The sequence below is a fragment of the Pantherophis guttatus genome, chromosome 4 (assembly GCF_059756535.1).
Source record: "Pantherophis guttatus breed Tessera chromosome 4, ASM5975653v1, whole genome shotgun sequence".
In the NCBI taxonomy this organism is placed as follows: Eukaryota; Metazoa; Chordata; class Lepidosauria; order Squamata; family Colubridae; genus Pantherophis; species Pantherophis guttatus.
The window spans coordinates 155,058,963-155,071,187 of record NC_142066.1 but is presented as its reverse complement, the minus strand read 5'-3'; the positions used below and the strand labels follow the sequence as shown (position 1 = coordinate 155,071,187).

The following is a 12,225-nucleotide window of genomic DNA, read 5'->3' as shown; positions in this document are numbered from 1 at the left end:
GTAGCAGGTCAAAGTTGGTTTTTCAGAAATGAATGGTTCTAAGAATAAGCACATATCAATGCTAGACTTTAGATATTTTAGAATCCTCTTAATTCCTTCCCAGTGGTATGAGTTAGGATTGCTTACATGTCTTGACAACAAATTTACAGCAAGGGTGATATCAGGCCTGGTCCAATTAGATATGTATAATAAGGACCCAATAATTGATCGATATAACGTGTTATCCTTGAATGGTTCGTACTCATTATACACATTCCTATAAAAATCAGTTGACATAGGAGTATCACAAATTTTTGAATTAATTAAATTACATTTTTGTATGAGTTCCATAATCTTGTCTTTCTGAGATAATTTGAACCCCTTATCTGTTTTGTCAATTTGGACTCCTAGATACTTATTTACCTTTCCTAATATTTTTAAGTTGAAATTTTTGCCTAGTTGTTCAGCGAAATTATCACATTTAATTTTGTCGTGTCCAAAATACAATATATCATCAACATAAATCAAAACATATTCAATAGAATCATTATTTTTTTTTGTGAAAAAACAAAAATCAGATGAAGTAGCTACAAAACCCATATTTTTAAGTATCTTTGATAAGCACTCATACCACCGCTTACCGGACTGTTTTAGTCCATAAAGGCTCTTGTTTAATAGCCAAATTTCTCCCTTTTTTGTATCCTTTCCTGGGGGTGCTTTCACATAAATTTCTTTATCTAGATCAGCGTGCAGATAGGCTGTCTGCACGTCAAATTGATATACTTCCAGATTTAAGATAGAAGCTAACACTAGTGCTGTTTTCACGCTTTCTGATCTAACGGTTGGGGAATAAGTGTCTTCATAGTCATCCGGAAATCTTTGGGCAAAGCCTTGAGCCACCAACCTGGCTTTGTATAGGAATTTACCATCCTCTAGCTCCTTGATTTTATAGATCCACCTAGTGCCAATAGGGGATTTCTCAGTGGGCAGGTCTGTTGGTGTATATACATTTAGTTCTCTCAAACTGTCCATCTCTTTTTTCATTGCTTCCTCCCACTTACTTTTTTCTTCTAGGGGTAGCTTAAGTATGTCATCATATGTGTTAGGAGTCAGGTGTTTAGCTTGGATAGACAGTACGTAATCATCTAATCTTTTAGGAATTATGCCCCTATTGGATCTAATGGGCCTATTCTGGGGATGTTCATCGCTATGCATATACTTAGCTTCTTTTTCGGTTAATTGATCTACTTTCAAAGTGGGGTGTCCTTTTTTCCATTCATCATTAACTATTACTGGGCATTTGATTCTGTTAGTAGATGTGGATTTGGGGTTCGTATCTGATGTGTGATGTTTTGCGTGCGTGTGTGTAATATTTTTTGATTCTGGGTAAATTTCATTGAGATGTAATTTTGACCAGTTCATGTGTTCATGAAACACGGCAGATCTGGATACAATGAAGTGATTATTTTTATCAATGAAGCGATATCCCTTGGTTCCTGATTCGTACCCCATAAATATCAGTCTTTTGGATACTTTCTCTCCTTTGCGTCTTAACTGTGAGGGCACATATACATCAGCAGATACACCAAATACGTGTAAATGCCCAATTTTTGGTTTCCTTCCATACATGAGTTCGTATGGGGTCTTATTGATTGTACTGGACCATAAGCGATTTATAGTGTAATTGGAATAATTAAGGGCTTCAGCCCAGAATGACTGGTTTAAACCAGCATCATCTAACACACATTTAACCATGGTTTGTAGCAAACCATTCTTCCTTTCAGAGACTCCATTTTGGAATGGGGAAAATGGACAAGATTTAAAGTGCAATATTCCTTGTGATTTTAGCCAAATTGAAAATTCGTTGGATAGGAATTCCGACCCCCTGTCAGTCATTATTTGTTTGATTTTGGTATTGTATTGTGTTTCTACCATTTTAAAGAACTCCTTAAATTTTTTGAAAACCTCACTTTTGTGGTTAAGGGTGTATACAAAACCAAATCTACTATAGTCATCGACTATGGTCAGGAAGTATCTTTTTTTGTATTTAATTGAAGGTTTTAATGGGCCTACTACATCCATATGAATTAGTTGAAAGGTTGATTGTGTGGTGCGGGTGGCTTTTTTGGGTTTTGGCTTGTTTTTAATTTTGGAAGAATTGCATACAGAGCATTCTAAGTAATTTTTACAGTTCTTTATTTTTAAATCTTCGGAACACTCTAACATTTTTCGTATGACTGGAAAGCTCGCGTGTCCTAGCTTTCTGTGGAGTAAGTGACTACAATTATCGTGAATAGGTTTTCCATTGTTTAAATTTTCAGACATATTAGTATCAGTGTTTGATGCATTCTTATCATTATTTTCATCATGGCTATCTGAATTTGGTTTTTTGTTTCTTAATTGATAGTTTGCATAGACTAGTTCGTTATCTTGTGGCAGTAGGTATGTTAGTCCATCATTTGTAAATAGTTTACCTATGTTTCTGTTGTTCTTAGTCATGAATACCTTTCCACCTCTGAAAGTGGTTTCTATTGCATTGTCTAAGCTTAACTTTAGGGTTGCCAATATGTTATTTGGAATTTCGGGCACAAATAGTACCCCCTCTATTTTGGTTTGCTACTTTAATATAATATTTCTTTTCAGTGAAGTTACTTAATATTTCTCTATTATGAGTTGTATGGCATGTGGCTCCTGAATCTATGAGCCAGGTGTTGAGTGAATCAGATATCAAAGTGTTATTATTTCTTATTCCATATAGTGATCCTTTCTTATTTTCTCTAGGGTTATTTCTGTATGTTTGTCTTTCTCTAGAGTGTGGTGATTCTCTTCTCTTATACCTGTAATCTGGGGAGGTTCTGTCTAAAAAGTGTATTCTTCTATCCTTGTGTTTATATGAGTCACTGTATCCTATATTCTTGGGACAGTCTCTACTCTGATGTCTTTCAGATCCACATGTGAGACATTCATGTGGGTATCTGTCTCTGGCCCTGAAATCAGTCCTTCTTTGATTTCTACCTTCTCTTTGTTGTGTATATCGCTCTCTTCTAAGTCTATCTTCAGTAATAAGCTTATTGGTAAGGTTTTCTAAAGTAATTTGCTCTATACTTAGGTTATCTATTAGTGTAATGTAGTTATCCCAGCTGTGATCTAGTGAGTTAATTATAATGCTTTTCATGGTGTTGTCAGAAATGGTTTCTCCCCTTTGAATAAGGTCTGCTCTTACAGCGTTTAAATTCAAGATATGCTCACTCATGGATGTATCATGTTTTAGTTTGGCAGAATAGAATTCCCTAGAGATTTTTGTGGTAGTGGCTACATTTTTGCTATAGAACAGTCTGAATAATTTTTGATATACTTCAAATACAGTTAAATTATGCTCTATACTGGGGAGTATACTTGGGGAAATAGAAACAATTAACATATAGTATGCTTTGTGGTGGAGGCAGTCTATTTCATAGGTCCAAGGCTTATTTGGTGGGTTATCAATAAAAAATAAAACATTTTCTTTCATATATACAATCTGTAAACACTGATCCCATTCCATTAAGTTGCTTCCATCTAATTTCAATTTTATAAAGTCTGGAGGTATTGTCCCTGAGTGTAGTGAGGTGTTATTCATGTTTAGTAGCTGTCCATGATTTAAGACCTTAGCATACTCACAATAAGGCCTGGGTATGGTAGATGTATGTCTGTATTTACTTATCTCTATGTTGCGCTGACTTGTATTTATGTTTCCTTCTTCTTTCTTTGCAGGCTCGTTCTGGGCATGCTCAGTCCTCATTTTTCTCCAGCAGTCGATGAGGGAGGTTCCTGTGTCTGCAGCTCCTGGGGTGAAGTCCCAGACGGCCTTCTGTTGCTCTGCTTTGTTTCCGGAGGGCCTCTGGTGACTGAAGAATGCCTGGGGTGCTGCTCTGCTCATCGGGGAGTCTTCTCTGAGGTCGTCAGTAAGTGGAGCTTGAGGCGGGCCGCCATTGCCAATGGAGCCGGGTTGTTCAGGGAGCTGCTCTTCAGTAGGTAAGTATGATTGCCAGCTTGTCTTTCTTCGGGTGGCTAGGCCTTTCTTTAGACAGTCTATTTCTTTTTGGCCTTTGGTAGATGGTAGTTTAGAATTTTCTATTTCATTTTCTGGTTGTTTGTTTGGTATTGTTAGTTTAGTCCCGAGTGCTGCAGTTAGCACCTGTATAGCATTGTCTATTTCTACTTCAGTAGGTTGAGCTTTGTTTTGTTTAAATAATTGTTTTTTATTTGTTTTTGGACTCGGGTAATCATCTTCTTGGTAGGTTTTGTTTTTTATTTCGTAGTTTGAGGTTTGGAATTCTTTTAGTAATTGGTCAGGCATTTTAGAGGTATTAGGTGGGTAAGATGGCTGCCATGAAAAAGGCGGGAAGCTGTCGCCATCTTTGGTGTCATTTTTGAAGTCAGGGGTTGAATTTCTTACCTTGCAGTTTTCTTGTTTGTTATTTTCGTTATCTGCTGCTGTTCCGTGGTCGTTTATTATGCTGCGGATTTTCACAAGCAGATTTGATTCAGCTGTAGTTGTTTCTATTAATTCTAGTATTTTTCTTTTTACCTCATCTTCTTTGTTTGGTGTTAGCAGTTCATTTTCTTGTAATTGCGTTTGTTTCTTAATATTTTCAAGTGGTGTATATTTGTCAGGAGTTAGTTGAGCTGCCATTCTTTTCGTTATGTATCTGGTGGCAGGTCTTCTTTTGTCGTTATGTGAGTCTTGCATCTTTATGTTCGGTTGGGCCTACCAAACCATCCTCTTGCTACCAATTTGTTGCTAGTTTGGTTATCCTGGTTAGGCCCATATATAAGAGACTGTAGGCTTTCTTGTAATAGTAATATTTATTTCTTTTCTTCCTCAGGAACACAATTAGACAGGCACTAATCTGGGAGGAGCAAGAACTTATATACAGAGAAGGCGGGGCTAATGGTAAGTACTAACCAATGGTAAGTGACACAATGACATCACACAATGACATATAAACAAGCACACATATTTACAGATATCAGGTTAGGTATTTTCATCTGTAACAATAATTCCCTTAACAACTGTCTCCCTTAGCCACAGAAATTTTGGCCTCACTTGTATTTTGTAAGTCGAGGACTAACCGTAATTTCTGAAAGAATTATTCAACAGGGCATTTTCAAATAAAGCCTCATGGAAGCCACAGAGATTTGTACCTACGAAGATGACAGTTTAACAGCCGGTATAAAGTACACAAAGAAATTGTCACTAAAATTACGGGAAGAGATCTGATGCTCCTTTGATGCAGAATAAAAATATCTTTATGGTTGGAGCCACAAATATGAAAATTTCAGATGTCAAATTTGGCAAAGCAGCCCAGAAGACACCAAGTTAAGACTTTGGGGAAATTACATTCTTGGTGTTCATTCTATACAGATAGTCCTCGATTTATGACCGCAACTGAGCCACAGATATTTCCACTGCTAAGCAAGTGAGATGACTGAAAAAAGTGACTTATGACCGTTTTTCACACTTACGACCATTGCAGCATCCCCATGGTCACCTGATCAAAATTCAGGTCAGCAACTGACTCATATTTATGACGGTTGCAATGTTCCGGGATTACTTTGATTCCCTTTTGCAACTTCTGACAAGCCAAGTCAATAGGGAAGCCGGATTCACTTAACAACCATGCGACTCACTTAACAACTGCAGTGATTCACTTATACAGTGTGGCAAGAAAGGTCGTAAAACGGAGGAAAAGTCACAGAACAAGTGTCTCGCTTAGCAACAGACATTTTGGGCTCAGTTTTGGTCGTAAGTCGAGGACTACAAGATTTTATTCCCTGCTATTCTCTTTTCTGGTTGGCTGTCGCTTAGACTTTATTAATACTGAAATGGGTTTTAAATGGACTCTTATTAGATCGATTCCGAACTAGATAATGTGATTTTAAAGCAGGGCCATAAATCTCTTGAATGAAGATACTTTCTTGAAATTTCAAATTTTCCCTTCTTTTCAGTGACTCAGTTGTCTCCAAGACAATTTTCCCATGGCCCATTAAGAGAAGAAGGAGGGGATCTGGGATCAAAGGGAAAAACAGACATTCTGGGGGAGCTCTGAATTTTTTTAAAAACCCTTTGGAATCAGTTTTTAAAGTCCACATTGAAAACAACAACAACAACAACAATAATAACGACAACGACAACAACAACAGAGCAATGGCTTTGGACAAATTGGGGTGGCACAGATGTCAATAAAAGGGATGCGTGTTTCCCAGAATTTCTCAAGGAACAGGATGCCACCAAAATGGAGAAAAAGGAAGAAAATTCACTTGCATTTGATATGAAGGAGAAATGCATTAGTCCTGCTTGTAGTTGCAAATTGATGGCCTTTTGTCCTTCTTCCTCTCTCCTCTCTCCTTCCTCCCTCCTTCCCTCCTTTCTTCCTCCCCCTTTCCTTTCTCCCCCTCCCTCCTTTCTTCCTTTCCTTTCTCCTCCCTCTCTCCCTCCTTTCTTCCTCCCTTTCTTCCTCCCCCTTTCCTTTTTCCTCCCTCCCTCCCTCCTTTCTTCCTCCATCCTTTCTTCTTCCTTCCTTTCCTCCCTTCTTTCTTCCTCCATCTTTTCTTCTTCCCCCCTCCCTTCTTTCTCCCTTCCTCCTCCCTCCCTCCTCCCTCCTTCCTCCCTTCCTCCCTCCCTCCCTCTTTCCTTCCTTCCTTCCTTTGTTCCTTCCTCCCTCCTCCTTTCCTTCCCTTCCCTTCCCTTCCTATTTTCCCTTCCCTTCCCTTTCCTTTCCTCCTTCTCTCCCTCCCTCCCTCCCTCCCTCCTTCCTTCCTCTCCCCCTTCTTCCCTTCCCTCCCTCCCCTCCCCCTCTTCATCACAGCAAAAGGCATCCAGGAATTTAGTATTCAAACACTTCCCTCTTTCCGTCTCAGCAGCGCAAACAAACAGCCTCCCCCCCCCCTCTATTGATGGGGCCATCAATCTCTGTGATTAAAGGCGGTTCTGGCCGATGGGGGAAAATTAAAATTCTGCCACTAATATTGCTGAGGCTTCGGCTGCCTTGCGGCAGCCTAAGGACGGACTCTGGTGCCCAGCCGGGTGGTGGGTTCTCCCCCCTCTGCCCCCCAACTGAGCAAACGGCAAAGATCGGTCCACGGAACTATCAGAGTCAGGCTAAACAATTTATCCCCCTTGCGGGAATTTCCCAAGGTTTCCGGTTGTGTTACATTCATCACAGGTGGTCCTCGACTTACGACCACAATGGAGCCCAAAATTTCTGTTGTTAGGCTAAGCGAGACAGTTGTTAAGTGAATTTTGCTCCATTTTATTGACCCTTTCTTGCCACAGTTGTTAAGTGAACCACTGCAGTTGTTCAGTTAGTGACACGGTTGTTAAGTGAATCTGGCTTCCCCATTGACTTTGCTCGTCAGAAGATCACGAAAGGGGATCGCGTGAGCCCCTGGGACACTGCGACCGTCATAAATATGAAACAGTTGCCAAGCATCCAAATTTTGATCACGTGACCATGGGGACAAAGGTCATAAGTATGAAAAAGGGTTATAACACTTTTTTTCAGTGACTTTATAATTTGGATCGGTCAGCAAATGTGTGGTTGTAAGTCAAGGACTGCCTGTACTTTTATACCAGGGTAATTATAAAGCAGTGGCAGATTACAGGTAGTCCTTAACTTACAACATTTCATTTAGTGACTATTAGAAGTTACAGCAGCACTGAAAAAAGTGAGTTAGGACCATTTTTCACACTTACGACGGTTGCAGCATCCCCATGGTAATGAGATCAAAACTCAGACACAGCCATGGATTCATATTTATGACGGTTGCAGTGTCCCGGGATCACGTGATCCCCTTCTGTGACCTTCTGACAAGCAAACTCAATGGGGAAGCCAGATTTGCTTAACAACCGTGTGACTAACTTAACAACTGCAGTGACTCACTTAATGACATTGGCAAGAAAGGTTGTAAAATAGGGCAAAGCTAACTTAACAAATGTCTCGCTTTGCAACAGAAATTTTGGGCTTGACTGTGATTGTAAGTCGAGGACTATCTGTACGTTTTCAACAAGCAGAGTGATTTTTTTCAAGGAGAAAAGAAGAATTATACGGGGGAGTGAAGGATGGAAACAGCTTCCTAGGAAGGAGGCAGAGAGCTGGCAAGCCCTGGGGAGCAGGCATTTCCCTCTGAGCCTAGTTGTCGTTTGCTTAATGAGCTCCTTTTTCCTTTTTGTTAGAACTAATTAAAAAATGTTTTCTGTTATGGAAGCTTCTTACTGAACTGGGGGGGGGAAGCAGTTTGCAAATGATCCTCCTTCCCTCCCTCCTTCCTTCTTCACGCTCCCCTCCCCTCCTTTCCTTTCCTTTTCTCCTTCCACCTTTCCTTCCTCCCTCCCTTCCTTCCTGTCTGTCTTTTCTCCCCTCCCCTTAATTTCCATTCTTCTTCCCCTTTCCTTTCTTCCTACCTTCCCCTTTTCCTTACTTCCCATTCCTCCTTCCTTCCTTCCTTCCTTCCTTCCTTCTTCCCTCCCTCCCTTCTTTTCTCTCTTTCCTCCCCTTCCTTTGCTTTCCATTCTTCTTCCTTCCCCCTTCCAGATTCCTTCCTTCCTTCCTTCCTTCCTTCTTCCCTCCCTCCCTTCTTTTCTCTCTTTCCTCCCCTCCCTTTGCTTTCCATTCTTCTTCCTTCCCCCTTCCAGGTTCCTTCCTTCCTTCCTTCCTTCCTTCCTTCCTTCCTTCCTTCCTTCCTTCCTTCCTCTCCCTTCCATTTCCCTTCTTCCCCCTTCCTTCCTTCTCTCTTCACTCCCTTTCTTTCTCCTTCCTTCGCTTCCCCCTCCCTCCCTCCCTCCCTTTCTTTTCTCTCTTTCCTCCCCTCCCTTTGCTTTCCATTCTTCTTCCTTCCCCCTTCCAGATTCCTTCCTTCCTTCCTTCTTCCCTCCCTCCCTTCTTTTCTCTCTTTCCTCCCCTCCATTTGCTTTCCATTCTTCTTCCTTCCCCCTTCCAGGTTCCTTCCTTCCTTCCTTCCTTCTTTCCTTCCTTCCTTCCTCTCCCTTCCATTTCCCTTCTTCCCCCTTCCTTCCTTCTCTCTTCACACCCTTTCTTTCTCCTTCCTTCGCTTCCCCCCTCCCTCCCTCCCTTCTTTTCTCTCTTTCCTCCCCTCCCTTTGCTTTCCATTCTTCTTCCTTCCCCCTTCCAGATTCCTTCCTTCCTTCCTTCCTTCCTTCTTCCCTCCCTCCCTTCTTTTCTCTCTTTCCTCCCCTCCCTTTGCTTTCCATTCTTCTTCCTTCCCCCTTCCAGGTTCCTTCCTTCCTTCCTTCCTTCCTTCCTTCCTTCCTTCCTTCCTTCCTTCCTCTCCCTTCCATTTCCCTTCTTCCCCCTTCCTTCCTTCTCTCTTCACTCCCTTTCTTTCTCCTTCCTTCGCTTCCCCCTCCCTCCCTCCCTCCCTTTCTTTTCTCTCTTTCCTCCCCTCCCTTTGCTTTCCATTCTTCTTCCTTCCCCCTTCCAGATTCCTTCCTTCCTTCCTTCTTCCCTCCCTCCCTTCTTTTCTCTCTTTCCTCCCCTCCCTTTGCTTTCCATTCTTCTTCCTTCCCCCTTCCAGGTTCCTTCCTTCCTTCCTTCCTTCTTTCCTTCCTTCCTTCCTCTCCCTTCCATTTCCCTTCTTCCCCCTTCCTTCCTTCTCTCTTCACACCCTTTCTTTCTCCTTCCTTCGCTTCCCCCCTCCCTCCCTCCCTTCTTTTCTCTCTTTCCTCCCCTCCCTTTGCTTTCCATTCTTCTTCCTTCCCCCTTCCAGGTTCCTTCCTTCCTTCCTTCCTTCCTCTCCCTTTCATTTCCCTTCTTCCCCCTTCCTTCCTTCCTACTCCCTTTCTTTCTCCTTCCTTCGCTTCCCCCTCCCTCCCTCCCTCCCTTCCTGTTGCCTTATAACCATGTTCCCAAGGAAGAAACCTGGATGACTGCATGTTCTGGGTTGCAATCGAAGCATGTTTGTCACTCCATGTTCTTTGCTGTTTGCCCAGTTGTGTGTGTACACAACGCAGGGAAGCTGATGCTGGACATTTCCTCCCTGTCAATAAGTGGCAGCCATTGGAAAAACGGCAAGAACCTGATTAAAAACTTATTTTAAAAAGTGGGTAAAAGTGAAGCCTGTTTAATTGTTTTAAATTGAAATTTTGAAATTGAAATCATATTGCCCCCTTCCCCGGAAAAAAAAACTGAAAAAGAAAAATTACAGGAGAAAATTGCCAAGCTCCATAAATCGGGTGTGAAGCCCTCTTTAAAAAGAAAACATATTTTTCAAACACTCCAAGGCAACATTAAAGTTTTCTTGATTTATGCAAAGGAACACATGCTGAGTAATGCCCATTGTGTCAATTGGAGGAAGCTGCTAATATCTCATGAAGGTGCGTGGGAATGTGGCACGGCCCACCATGTGTTCAGTTACGATCTGCCTCCTGTTCTACTAGGGTAGAATATTACCAATAATCAAGATAATTTAACAAGGTGCTGGCCCTTTTAAAAGCCAGAAAACTTGCAAGAAAGAAACCATGTTTTTTATTCCTTGTCTGCAGAGGTGTTTAGACCGGAGTTTCTCCATCTTAGCAACTTTAAGATAGGTGGACTTCAATTCCCAGAATTCCCCAGCCAGCCAACATTCAGGTAAGCAGGGATTAATTCCAGACAAACAACCAAGCAGAAAACATCCTAATCACAGAACTACCCAGGAGAAAACCATGTCTCCACATATAATGCCAAACTAGTATATATAAACAAGAAGCAAACCCCACACTCCCTGATGGTGATAATGATGATGATGTTACCTAGTAGGGTAATAAAACATCTGCAAGCAAACAAACGAAGCTCAGAGAGCACCAGGAATCCTCCTTCTCATCCTCCTCCTCCCTTCTAGCACTGATGATGTTACCTAATAGGGTTATGAAATGTTGCAGGAAAACAGCCAAGCTCAGAGAGCACTAAGGACCCACAGAGAAGAGGGGAAATTCTGGAAATTTTTAAGAAGAAACTGGATAGCTCCTTTTCATGGGTGGTCAAATTGCTTAAGATAGTATGAGGAATGGTCATAAATCACTTTTTTCAGGGCCGTTGTAACTTGGTCACTAAACAAATGGTTGTAAGTCTAGGACTACCTGTAAATGGAGAACAAGGCTGGTTTTTCTGAATTTGATCCAATTTTTGGGAACAACAATATCGATTAGCCCTACCTTGAGATAAGAAAGACTTCCTCTCTGACTAGCCCAGAAATTTAGCCTAGTGAATCTCACATGATGCCAAACAGCTTAGTAATACTAATTTATTTATTTTTTTAAATGAAATTTAGGTGACCGGACCGAGAATTAACCAGGTCAAGAAGGGATAGTGCCAGGGAGAAAATAAAAACAAAAATAATGCAATTATTAAAAAGAAATAACGTATTTTTCTTCTGTAGATGAATGACTTGCTGGGGCTGCTGGCACTCCTAATAAAGGAATTAACGATTCAGCTACAGAGAGTTTGTCTGTTTGGAGAGCTGGGTCAGAAGATATCCTAAGGTGGGAAAATTGAGCTGGCCCACCTCTCGCCATCGATGGTGAGAAGTTGCTGATGGACCATCTTGGTTTTTCCCAACAAGGTGCTCTCGTCACCTCTCTCCTGGACTACTGCAACGCTCTCTACATGGGGCTCCCCTTGAGGGGCACCCGGAGGCTCCAACTGGTCCAGAATGCGGCCGCGCGGGTAGTAACGGGAGCTGCATGGCGCTCCCACATAACACCGCTCCTGCGCGAGCTGCACTGGCTCCCAGTGGTCTTCCGGGTGCGCTTCAAGGTGTTGGTTATCACCTTTAAAGCGCTCCATGGCATAGGGCCTAGCTATCTTCGAGACCGCCTGCTGCTACCGACGACCTCCCATCGACCCGTGTGCTCCCACAGAGAGGGCCTCCTCGGGGTGCCATCAGCCAAACAATGTAGACTGGTGACCCCCAGGGGGAGGGCCTTCTCTGTGGGGGCTCCCACCCTCTGGAACCAGCTGCCCCCAGAGATACGAAGAATTCAAGACCTCGGTGCCTTCCGCTGTGCCCTTAAAACCCTCTTTTTTTAGCAAGCTGGGCTTAACTTTTTTCTTAATTTTTTAAATGTTTTAAATGGGTTTGTTATTGTTCTTAAATTACGGGGCCAAATTTATATATATTCTTTTAATACTATTTTAATGTTTGTAATTTATGTTTTTATTTGGCTGTACACCGCCTTGAGTCCTCAGGGAGAAGGGCGGTATATAA

At 41.9% G+C, this 12,225-nt stretch overlaps 1 protein-coding gene across 2 annotated transcripts; it reads left to right on the top strand.

Moving 5' to 3' along the window:
- The first annotated feature begins 3,732 nt into the window (after positions 1 to 3,732).
- Positions 3,733 to 11,671, top strand: LOC148114391 (uncharacterized). Of its 2 annotated transcripts, XM_087893127.1 has the most exons (4): positions 3,739 to 3,993; positions 4,848 to 4,915; positions 10,523 to 10,610; positions 11,398 to 11,671. In XM_087893127.1, the coding sequence occupies exons 1-4, from the start codon at positions 3,746 to 3,748 to the stop codon at positions 11,399 to 11,401; spliced, it is 408 nt and encodes a 135-aa protein (XP_087749253.1). In that variant the 5' UTR covers positions 3,739 to 3,745; the 3' UTR covers positions 11,402 to 11,671. The 2 variants fall into 2 exon arrangements, 1 of the variants encoding a protein (XP_087749253.1); XR_015734134.1 differs by lacking the exons at positions 10,523 to 10,610; positions 11,398 to 11,671 and adding an exon at positions 5,971 to 7,304 and having other exon boundaries at positions 3,733 to 3,993.
- The last annotated feature ends 554 nt before the right edge of the window (positions 11,672 to 12,225 follow it).